At 42.2% G+C, this 11,865-nt stretch overlaps 1 protein-coding gene across 1 annotated transcript in view; it reads right to left on the bottom strand.

Moving 5' to 3' along the window:
* Positions 1–781: 781 nt before the first annotated feature.
* The window catches only part of MYH8 (myosin heavy chain 8), a 28,688-nt gene continuing 17,604 nt past the window's right edge, over positions 782–11,865 (bottom strand). The window contains exons 23-40 of the mRNA XM_026521002.4: positions 10,679–10,921; positions 10,409–10,585; positions 10,186–10,331; positions 10,014–10,104; positions 9,535–9,924; positions 8,995–9,121; positions 8,535–8,653; positions 8,211–8,407; positions 6,935–7,118; positions 6,686–6,851; positions 6,464–6,588; positions 5,292–5,600; positions 4,416–4,619; positions 3,301–3,426; positions 3,042–3,212; positions 2,752–2,856; positions 2,101–2,196; positions 782–1,048 (exon numbers count right to left, since the gene is read on the bottom strand). Coding sequence (XP_026376787.2) covers positions 899–1,048; positions 2,101–2,196; positions 2,752–2,856; positions 3,042–3,212; positions 3,301–3,426; positions 4,416–4,619; positions 5,292–5,600; positions 6,464–6,588; positions 6,686–6,851; positions 6,935–7,118; positions 8,211–8,407; positions 8,535–8,653; positions 8,995–9,121; positions 9,535–9,924; positions 10,014–10,104; positions 10,186–10,331; positions 10,409–10,585; positions 10,679–10,921 — 3,126 coding nt within the window. The 3' untranslated portion in view covers positions 782–898. The remainder of the gene's footprint in view (positions 1,049–2,100; positions 2,197–2,751; positions 2,857–3,041; positions 3,213–3,300; positions 3,427–4,415; positions 4,620–5,291; positions 5,601–6,463; positions 6,589–6,685; positions 6,852–6,934; positions 7,119–8,210; positions 8,408–8,534; positions 8,654–8,994; positions 9,122–9,534; positions 9,925–10,013; positions 10,105–10,185; positions 10,332–10,408; positions 10,586–10,678; positions 10,922–11,865) is intronic.

Genomic DNA, 11,865 nt, shown 5'->3' with positions numbered 1-11,865 from the left:
CTACATGATCTGGCCCCTGGTTCCTTTCTTATAACTCTTTATCTTGCTCATTCTCCGCCAGCCCCTGAGACATGCCAGCCTGCCCCCGCCCCAGGGCCTGTGCATTTTCTGTTTTTCCCTCTGTCTGTAAGCATTACGACCTCACATACTCACTTGGCTTACTCTCTTGGTTCCTGCAGGTCTCTGCTCAAATGTCTTTTTTTTTTTTTTTTTTTAAGATTTTATTTATTTGAGAGAGAGCACACCTGCACGTGCATGAGCAGGGCAGAGGGAGAGGGAGAAGCAGACTCTGCGCTGAGCAGGGAGCCCGACCCTACTTCTTTATTTCCCACTAGTACTTATCATCTGACATATTACGTTCCTTTTTATTTGTTGGTTGCCTTTCTGCCCTTGTAGAATGTAAATTCCCAGAGTGCAGACACTCTCTTTGCTCACTGCTGTACCCGCAGAGCACGGAATAGTGCCTGGCACAGAGTAGATGCTCAATAAGTACTTGTGGAGTGGATCAGTGAATGGATCCTGTCTGGAGAAGTAGCCTTAGGGAGTGTTTTCCTTAGTGATTTATAACAATCTAGAGAGGTTTAATAAAATCAAGTCCAGCAAAAGATACTTGTGTGTGTGTGGGTGGTACGGGTGGGAAAGGCGATGCTGGGTGGTGATGGGGGTACAAAATACTGAATGGTCTACAAAGCCATATATAGTATTAAAAAATAGCTAGGTGAGGACTGTATTTGAGAGTAAATAATTTTGCAAATGAAAAAATGAGTTTGGTTTAATTTATAAGTTTACTAGAGTTTTTAATTATTCAACATTAAGAGAAAAATAAACATCATAAGTGGCCCAGAATAGCACATTTTGTGCATTTCTTCAGCCCCTTGACAGCATCAGGCAGTTGTGTTCACTCTCCACTGATTTTCGTGTGAACCTCCCGGCTCTTTACCCGCAGCTTGTTAACCTGGGACTCGGCAATGTCAGCCCGTTCCTCGGCCTCCTCCAGTTCATGCTGGAGCTTGCGGAATTTAGCAAGATTAGCGTTGGATTGTTCCTCCTAAGAGGAAAGATAAAATTGTGAGAATTAGACTTTGTGGTTCTCACTGCACTTGTCACCAGACAGGATCATTTCCTCAGCTCAGATATGCCCTTATGGTCTGTTTGCCATGTCTGACTTCAAATCTGGACAGAACTTGTAACTTCAGTCGTGTATTTTTTTTTTTTTTTCATTCTAAAGAATGAAAGAAGAATACTTTTGAAGTGGAAGGACAGCCTTAGTGTGTCAAACCCATGTGTATGTGAAATGTGTTTGTGATACATGGACTGGGTGGAAAGAAGGAAGAGGGCCATGTACCTGGACAGTTTAGTAAGTAAATGCAAGGTCAAATTTCAACTTTGAGACAACCTCACTTAACAAGTTCTGTCATACATTTTGACTCTGGTATACAGAGAAAGGGAAAAAGTGCGTCTGAGAAGAAACATGCATCTGTTGGTTTTACCTATTACCATTTGAGCCTCTCCCTTCCTTCTTCCCTCTCCTGACTTCCTGTCTACTTCGACCTACCACATTGGGTCTGGAAGAATGGGGAACAGTCAGGAAAAGTGAGGGTGGAGAATCTTCCAGCATGTCCTTATTTGCCATAGTATATGTGGAGAGATGAGCCCCTGATGATACTGGTAGTGTGCGAAGGAGTCAGCTGGGGTAAAAGATTTATGTTTGCCTCTTGAGAACGCTTGATTTTGTGCATTTCTAGAGGGAGAGGAGTATTTATCATGGACTACAGTTGTGATGGTATAGCTTTGCAGCTATCAAGGTGGGTTGTTTGGAAATTTGCTTTTTTCCCCCAACCCTTACAAAATGCTTAATGATAAAAATATCTCCTCTTAAAGTCTTATTCTGTAATCAGGATTTGAGGGTAAATTCATGTTTATAATATCTGTCTTAAAATATGAGTGGTATATTAATTGAATTTAAATTAAAACAAAACAATTAAAAAATATGAGTGGTATTTTCTTACTTTGCTTTTTTTCTCATTGACACATTCTCTTATTATACTTTCTACCCCAAAAGAAATTTTCTTCCTCCCTCAAGGGCTTAAAGATACTCACAGCCTCCTCAGCTTGTCTCTTGTATGATTTCACCTTTGCCTGTAATTTATCTACCAAGTCCTGCAGCCTGAGAACATTCTTGCGGTCTTCCTCAGTCTGGGGGTTTGAAAAAACAGTCTGTATTCAGTACAATGAAATGAACCTCCTATAGGTGGTAAGATAAACCACTTTGGTCTGATGGCAGGTGGGCCTGGGGTAAACTTGGTCAACTCTGAGCCTTTGTCCGTAGTATTAACAGTAGCCACTCTTGCTAAATGTCCGTTCTGTGCAGGCACTGTGTTAGCGAATTCTACACATCTCTGATCCTCGCCTCCCATGCTTGTTACTCTGTTTTATAGGGAATGAAACTAAGGTTTAGAGTGTTAAGTAACCTACCCAAGTTAAAAAATTAAGAGGGCCAAATTAGGACTAATACCTGGATTATCTGGCTTTAAAACCTGTATCGTTTTCTCTGGTATGCTATTTTCTAAAGGCCTCCATGCCTTTCCTAACTTAGGAAAGGGTCTGAGATAAGCAATTTTATCATTTGCCCCTTATATTTATATATCGAGTTCAGGTGGATCTGTTTGTGAGCACCACATAAATAGTTACCAGATTCTCAGTCTCCCTTGGGCAGGAAGTCTGGCTACTCTAGAAAGTTATTCCCTTTACCTGGTAGGTGAGTTCCTTTACTCTTCTCTCGTGTTTCCGCAAACCTTTAACAGCCTCAGCATTACGTTTCTGCTCATTTTCAACCTCTCCTTCAAGCTCACGTACCTGCAACCAAGAAAGATATGTATACAGCCAGTCTTGGGGGATATTAATTAGCTCAGGACCTGCTGAAGATATTGGGCGGATGTCCTCAGCCTCAGGACAAAGATGGGCATCAATACGTAGGGAGAGAGAAAGATAGAGGGAGTGTCCATTCCCCTTCCCAGATTCAGAGAGATTGAGAGACCCACCCTGGCCTCCAGTTTCTGGATCTGCTTCTTCCCGCCCTTCAGGGCCAGCTGCTCAGCCTCATCCAGACGGTGCTGCAGGTCCTTCACCGTCTGCTCCATGTTCTTCTTCATGCGCTCCAGGTGGGCGCTGGTGTCCTGCTCCTTCTTCAGCTCCTCGGCCATCATGGCCGCCTATGTAGCAAATACACCAAGACAGTAAGGAAACCTAGTAATGTCAGGTAACACATGTGTCAGTGAAATCAATGCTTAGCTTGCTCACATCAGTGATGGCCTTCTTGGCCTTCTCTTCCGCATTGCGTGATTCTTGAATGACTTCTTCCACTTCACTCTGGAGTTGTGAAACATCATTTTCCAATTTCTTCTTGGTGTTGATCAGGCTGGTGTTCTATTACAAGTAGTCAATGGAAATTCATGAGACTTACTATTTGCCAGTGTGGAATTTTACAGATGCCTTACTTGTTGGCTTGTGCAGGGGACCCGACAGCAACAGTTTACTCAACTTTAAATATTTGGTCAGTGCAAAATACTAACCATTTGAAAGGTTGGAACAGCCCCCCCCCGTCCCAGTGTCTATCTAATTTATGCATAAGGACTTTCAAGATTTAAGAATGCCTATGTTAATTAATTGCTCTTTCAATTATATTTCAATCAGACATTACTAGTGTTCTATCCTTAAAAGAAGTAAAAGAAAATAGGAAATAATAGAAAATAATTGATTCTTTTTGTGAGTGCCTGGCATTGTGAGGTTTCAGTTAGAAAGGATCTATTCTCTGTTAACTTTCATGGTTTGCTGCCTGGGGGAATAGTGAATTAATCTTAGGAAAACATTTTATTAAAATTTTAACCCAGTGCTTCTCAAAGGGAATCAACACTGCCTCAACGAGTATTTGGAAACGTTTGGAGGTAAGTACTTTTGCTTGTTAAAATGACTCCCTGGTGCTCCTGCATTTAATGTCCAGGCAGATCAGCAATATCCTGCATGAGGCACAGGCAGTAAACACAATGCTAAATGCAGAAGGACTCCTGAAGAGAAACACTATGTGGCACAGTTTTGGATTCTGGTGTTAACAAATCATATTTATTCAAGTTTATTCTACATCATGGTTTTCAAAATCTAATGAGTCGAACCTTATTTTTAAATAAAACTCTCTCCTTTTTTGGGTAGAAAACCTTAAAAAAGATATATAGGAACAGACACCAAAAAATTGCCTCCAATCCCATCATTCCAAGATAACTGCAGTTAATATTTTAGAGCATATCCCCCCATCCTTTTTTTTTTAATACATGTATTTATAAAAATGGAGTATTTCCATACTATCATTCTGATCCATCACTTAACAATACTCCAGCATTTGTCTGATGTGGAGGTCTTACCTGGGTGTGCAGGAGCTGGACGCGCTCACTGGCATCCAGGAGCTCCTGTTCTGCGATTTTCCTGCTCCTCTCCGTCTGCTCCAGAGTGGCCCGCAGCTCCTCGATCTCGGCCTGCAGCAGGTTGGCTCTGCGCTCCACCATGGCCAGCTGCTCCTTCAGGTCCTCCTGGCCGCGGAGGGCGTCATCCAGGTGGAGCTGGGTGTCCTGTTTAAAAAAAAAAAAATCCTTAGACACTCTGAAGAGGATGTGAACATCCCAGGAGGAGAACTGGAAGAATGTACTGGCGCCAGGAGCAGGAAGTGACAGGCCTGTCATTTGAATGAGTGTGGAAATGGTGATGTCACCAGCTTAGGTGAGCAAGAATGATCAGGAGACAGAGTCTCATTCTATTTATGCCATTAGCTGGTTATTTTTTCATGTGCGAGTAACTAATGTCTGTCACTTATAGAGCATTTTCCATATGCTCTCCCTAGTACTTGACATCTGTTATCTCATTTGGTTCTCACAGGAACCCTACGAAGTGGGTAATTTCATTCTTATTTGGTAGAAGCAGCAGCAGAGTTTCTGAGAGGTTAAATCATTTGCCTAAAATCAGGCAACCAGTAAGTAAGTAACACAGCTGAGACTCAGCCTCAGGCTTATTGGTACCAAAGTCTTGTACTTTCTCTCATATCAAAGCTTATCTCTGGGCTTCTGTTTGTTCTTTCGTATAGCATTTCTGTAAAAATATATTCTGTGCATATTTAATTTAGCTGTCTCCATACTGTGAGCTGTATAATTTGTTAAAAGAAAACTGGGTTGTTTAGCACAAAGATGTTTTGCTGAATGGAGCACGGGTCACTTCCCTGACTTAGCTGTTTATGTGGACCTGTCTACCTTCAAGATGCCTTGGGTGTTCCTGTAGTTCCTCAGGGCCTCTGCAGCCTGGCGGTTGGCGTGGTTCAGCTGGATTTCCATCTCATTGAGGTCTCCCTCCATCTTCTTCTTGACTCTGATGGCATCATTCCTGCTCCTGATCTCAGCATCCAGGGTACTCTGCATCGACTCCACGACCCTGATGTGGTTTCTCTTTAGCTGATCAATTTCTTCATCCTTCTCAGCAAGTTTCCTGTCGACTTCAGACTTGACTTGGTTCAACTCCAGCTGGATGCGCAGGATCTTTCCCTCTTCATGTTCAAGAGATGCCTTAACAAAACAGCGATCAATTAGTAATGGAAAATAACTTGAGTATTTGGAGTGTATTCCCTTGTGAGCCAAACTCTTACTAACATCAGTTTTCTGATTTTACAGAATTCAATACAACAGTTACAGAAGCCTGCTAGGTAATCGTTTTTGTTTGTTTATTCCGTCATAGATTATCTAGGGCAGCTCTGTGATAAAGGTGCTTTATAAAGTATGAAGTGCTATGTATTATTCATGTGAGTACTAACAGAACTTATAGTTAAACTCATGTAGTAAACACGAACTCTCAATCTGTTTTATACATTAAAATGTTTCTGTGTTTGTAGAAATTCTCAATTTAATAATATTTTTCTGATTACAAAATATATGTTCACTGTAGAACATAGGGCAATATATAAGAACAAAGAAAAACCTCCTGTTGTGCCCCCTACCCAAAGATGACCATTTTAATGTACATTTTCCTAGTCTTTTTTTCCTATTTATATATACTTTTGCATGATGAAATTATAGTGTATAGTCACATGTGTCTTTCCTTTAAAATTATTGTGTACCGTAAATATTTCCCCATATTAATTATATTTAATGGTTGTATATAACTGCATCATATGAATGTTCCATAGTTAACTTTATCTTGTCCTTGGATTGGATATCTTTGTGCTTAAAGATTTACCTCCATTTAAGATAATTTTCTTGAGGTAGATTCTTATACAATTGATGGGTCATAGTATTACATTTTTAAGGCTTTTGATAACTGTTGCCAAATTGTCCTTCATAAAGGCTATACAAGTTCATCCACAAGTTCGTATACAATCCACAGACAAGTTTTCACCCATGTCTTTGATTTTCCCGCGCAACATAATATGTACCTCTGCTTCCTCTAAGGCAGCCTGAATGTCACATTTCTCTTGTTCCACTTGCTTCTTTATTTTCTCCAATTCATGGATTTGCTTCCCTCCCTCAGCAATCTGTTCGGTGAGGTCAGAAATCTCCTCTGTGGGTGAACAGACAAGGGAGGAGTGGTTGGTCTCATGCAACATGGAAGGGTCTTCCCAGGGCTCTTGGAGGTATGGAAGTTCAAGAGCACTCACGCTGCAAGTTCTTGTTCTCTCGCCTTAGGGTTTCCACTTGATCCAGGGATTCCTCGTAGGCATTCTTGACCTTGAACAGCTCAGTGCTGAGAGCACGGGCCTCCTTCTGGGAGGCCTCAAGTTCAGCCTGAGTTTCCTCATACTTCTGTTTCCACTCCGCCAGGACCTGAAAAGCAGCGAATTGTCAGCCGCTGCAAGGAAAAAGGGAGACCAAGTAAACATTGACAAAGTTGAAGCAGGTTGGGCCACCTTGTCGAAGTTTCTCTGCTTCTTGTCCAGGGCAGCGCAGGCCGCGTTGGTTCTCTCCACATCCAGCATGAGATCCTCCACTTCATTCTGGAGCCGCTGCTTTGTCTTTTCTAGAGAAGCACATTTGGCGTTCACGGCTTCTATGTGCTCTTCAGCTTCTTGCAGACGCTGGGCCAGCTTCTTCCTGAAACGTTAGCCAGGCAGTTAAGGAGAGTGGTCTGGAACAGGGGCAAGCAATAACGTCCTTTGACAGTCCTGTTTCTATAATGGCAGATAACATATGGTTATCCAGACTGTGGCAGCCAGAACTGCTTTCTCCATCGGTCTTGTATGGAAAGGTCCAAAATTGTGAGTACCTGGATTCAGTTCTTATAGGCTGCTCTTAGTGCTTCATTGTATGTGTCTTACTACGTAAGTAATTCAGAGTTTTCAGGACTTCTGATTGAGTCTGGTTGCAGAAAATGATTATTCAGGACAGTTTTATTGATTGATTTATATATCTCATCTCATTCCAAAAAGGATTTGAGGCTAACTAGGTATTTTATTGGGCAAAAACGTGCTGATCATATTCATTTGCTTTCTCAGACTTCCCATTTCATTTTATGTATTTTTTCCCTAGAGAAAAATAGTTTCTTTTAATATATATTTGGGAGTTCTCACTAGAGAAAGAAATTGATGGATAAATCAGGACAGTTTAAGGAAGGCAGGTTTTCTTTTTTCCTTCTGAATCGCCTACATTCTTCATTCCCCATTGTGTGCCAACTCTACATCCTTATGGTACAGAAAAGCCTTTTGCCCTGAAGCCCAGGAAGATCTACTTGAAGGGCCTCTTTGGTCTATACACAGACTAAGGCTTTATTTTGTTTAGACCAACCCTAGACATTATATACAATTTGGTGGCCTCCAGCATGAGTTTAAAGAGCTCTGTCTTCCTACTGCAGTACTTAAGAAGGTGGGCTCTGGAATCAGAAGATCTGGTTCTAATCCTAGCTGTACTGTTTATTAATCATGTGCCCTTGGGTTAGTTGGTTAGCCTCTCACAGCCTGTTTCCTCATCTGTAACAGAGGGATAAAACATGGTTGTTGCTACGAAAACTAAATGAGCTAATGTGTATATATAGTACTTGACACATAGTGTGCGTTCAGTATAATTAGTGTCTGCTATCATTGTTATGTTACCACCATCAACATCATCATCATAGTGTTTCTGGGTGTTGCTGAGTTGTGCAGCTAGGAAACCATGTCCTTTTCCTCCCCCAGGGTTCACAGCACGTACTTGGCCTCCTCTAGCTCCTCTGTGCGCTGGATGGCGTCCGTCTCGTATTTGGTCCTCCACTGGGCCACCTCACTGTTGGCCTTGGACAGCGCCCTCTGCAGCTCGGCCTTGCCCTCCTGCTCCTCCTCATACTGTTCCCGCAACAGGTCACAGTCGTGGCGGGAGGACTGCAGGGCGTGGGCCAGGGCGTTCTTGGCCTGTGGAAAGACTAGTTCAGTGACTTAAATTCATTTATTCAGTGATACATAATTTACATATCCAGAGTAGAACCTAACTGAACATGCTTAGATTTGCTCAGCCAAGAAGATCTTTGGTAAAACTCACTTTAGTTTCTTCTTCTAGCTGACGTTTCAGCTCCTCGATCTGCTGTGTAGATGCTTGTTTGCTTCTTGAAAGCTGAGAGACTAAAGCATCTTTCTCATCTAATTGTCGGGAATATTCACCTAAGAGTAAATGAATTGGTTAATGGCATAAAAATAAGCTTAAGCTTTCAAATGTATGTATACCAATATATTTATATACATATATATCAAATATATATTTTATCTGTTTCTAAATATGAGTATAGAACTGATTAGAACAGGAGGTAAAAAGCAGAAATGCCATGGAAGTGTAGCAAGTAAACTATTCTGCTGATGCTTGCTTTGCATTCTTTCTGACCTGCTCAGCAGATTCCACCAGTTTATTTCCCTCTAAAATGGGAGGGAGTATTCCTGTTTCTCCAGAACCTCTGGAATCCCTTTTATCCAGCATGTAGTTTCAGGGCCCAGGGAAAGATCCTTACCTGCTTCTGTCTGCAGACGCGCTCTCTGAGCCGTAAGGTCGTTGATCAGCCGCTGCTGCTCCTCTTCCTTGGTCTTAAGTTCACTCACCTGATCTTCTAGAGTGCGACACATCTTTTCAAGGTTCCCCTACAGGACATGTGGCAGTGAAAGATGAGACACTGAATGCAGTAAAAAAAGTTAAAACTTGGGTCTTCAAGTATTTTTAGAGTGAATAAATTCAAGCGTGTGTAGAAAGTTATGGCACCAACTTAATGGGACTGGCTAAGATTCAAGCATGGTAAGTGTGGAATGTCCCTGAAGTGGCCATTGTTGGAGCCCGTCATTTTTTCTAATGATACTGACAGTTGCTTAAAGTGAGCTTTGAAATAGTCTTAATAGGTCATAAGCAAGCACTAACAAAAATGAAGTAGAATGGAATATATTAGAATAGGGAATATTAGATTAGTGCTATAAACTGCCAGCAGACAATGTTTACTGACAGAACAATGAATGTTCCATCAGGTTCTTAGTTACCATCATTTAGAGATGGTATTGGGTACCTTGGCTTTGGAAATGGCCTCTGCGTTACTGGCGAGGTCATCGATCTCCATCTTCAGCTCGCTCTTCTCCTTCTCCAGCTTCTGCTTGACCCTCTGCAGGTTGTCGATCTGCTCCCCGAGCTCGGCCACACTGTCTGCGTGCTTCTTCCTCAGGGTGGCCGCCATGGCTTCGTGCTGCAGGGTGGCCTCCTCCAGGTCTCTGCGCATTTTCTGGAACTCGGCCTCGCGCTTCTTGTTCATCTCAATCTGGGCGGAAGTGGCCCCGCCGGCTTCCTCCAGGCGCTCGCTGATCTCCTCCAGTTCCCTGGAGAGGTCAGAGCTCTGCTTCTCTGCTTTGGCCCGGGAGGCCCGCTCTGCCTCGATTTCCTCCTCCAGCTCCTCGATGCGGGCCTAGGAGGGACACATCAACGTTAACATAAACTCATCTCAATCTCAGGGTTTTTGGGGTACAGAAAAAAAATGAACATGAGATGGTTCACCTGCAGCTCTTTGATCTTCTTTTGTAGTTGAATTTCTACTGCCTGCTCGTCTTCAATTTTGCTTAGCAGATTGCTGATTTCCAATTCTTTCCTGTAGACAGAAGAACAGGACATATTAGTACTCATGAACTGAAAGATGATATCACATGGAATTTTTTTCTGGAGTTCCTACTTTTTGAGTTTCTCATCAAGTTGCTGCTTGTCATTTTCTACATCCATCGTGGATTCCTGGGCCAGTTTTAGGTCACCCTCTAGTTTCCTCTTTGCTCTTTCTAGATCCATTCGAAGTTTCTTTTCTTGCTCTAGAGACCCTTCAAGCTAATGAGAAAGGAAAATATGTTAAACATTGAAAGTGTATTTAAAAAAAATCCTTCAAATGGATATAAAAAACACACATCATCCACTTGCTGCTCTAGCTTGATTTTAGCTTTGGTCAGGGTGTTGACTTTGTCCTCTTCTGCCTGCAGGTCATCCAGGGTCTGCTGGTGGGCCTCTTGGAGGGCCTTCTTCTCCTTGGTCAGCTTTGCGATGGTTTCGTCCAGGCCTGCCATCTCTTCCGTGAGGTTTTTCACCTTGAAAAATTAGAAGGAGAAATGGTATCTGCTCTAAAGCATCTTAGTAGGGTGGCAGAACCTCTGTATGGTAGAACAGAATAGGATTCATACCTTGTTCTCTGTGGCATGCTTCTCCTTTTCAACCTTGGCCAGGGTCAGCTCAAGGTCGTCAATGTCTTTCTTGAGCTCTGAACACTCATCCTCTAGTTTTCTCTTCTTGGCTGTCAGCTCGGCGTTGATCTCCTCCTCATCCTCTGCTCTCTCAGTCACTTCCTTGATCTTGGCCTCCAGCTGGATTTTGTTTTTAATCAGTTGCTCACACCTTTCCTCTGCATCAGCCAAAGCGTCAGCCTCCTGTGGAGAGATTCGTTAAGGTCTTTAGAGAGCTTGTTACGATTTTGAACTTGTTCTTTGCACAAAATAGTAGTGTTTGCTGACTTCTGGTGACTTTTTCAGTATGAATATAAATTAAACTTAATTGAACATTATTACATGGCCTGGAGAAATGGAGCTAATTAAAAGCGAGACTATAGACTTAGAAGCAAATTAATCTGAAAAATGATTGGATTGAAGCAATTGACTACAAAGTAATGTCTAGAAGAGTGATAGGCCATCGGAAGCCTGAGGTCTTGTCTCAGTTTTGTCTCCATATGGATGAATGTAGGCAAATTACTTTATGCCTTTATCCTCAGTTTTCTCATATGTAGTTGGGGAGGGGGATAAATGATTGCTAGGGAACATTTCAGCTGTGATAGTCAAAGATTTTTTTTTTAAGATTTTATTTATTTGTCAGAGAGAGAGTGAGAGCGCACAAGCAGGGGGAGTGGCAGGCAGAGGGAGAAGCAGGCTCCCCACCGAGCAGGGAGCCCGACACGGGTCTCAATCCCAGGACCCTGAGATCATGACCTGAGCCAAAGGCAGACGCTTAACCGACTGAGCCACCCAGGCGTCCCCAAAGATTTTGACTTAGATTGGTTAGATTTGGTTTTGATCATTCCCTGTTCACCTTAAGCAACTAGTTGTTAGACTGAATTTAAAAAGGAAAAGAAAAAGAACTTAAATAGTTTTATGCCTGTGAATACATTTCCATGCGCCATTTGTTATATGCTCACAACCTTCCTGATAGTCCACAACAGTGCTGTAAGTGTCCACAGTTTTCATTTGCGTTTTAAGGATCACCTGTTAGTCTCAACATGAATTTTAGAATATATAAAAATGTGTAATTTTGAGGCATTACATAGCTCCATACAGTTTTTATGAGTGACTGAAGAACTCAAAAATCAGCTTAGCCTTATTAG

This window comes from Ursus arctos, unplaced genomic scaffold (assembly GCF_023065955.2).
Source record: "Ursus arctos isolate Adak ecotype North America unplaced genomic scaffold, UrsArc2.0 scaffold_14, whole genome shotgun sequence".
NCBI lineage: Eukaryota > Metazoa > Chordata > Mammalia > Carnivora > Ursidae > Ursus > Ursus arctos.
The sequence above is the reverse complement of the archived record's forward strand: the minus strand, read 5'-3'. Positions and strand labels throughout refer to the sequence as shown.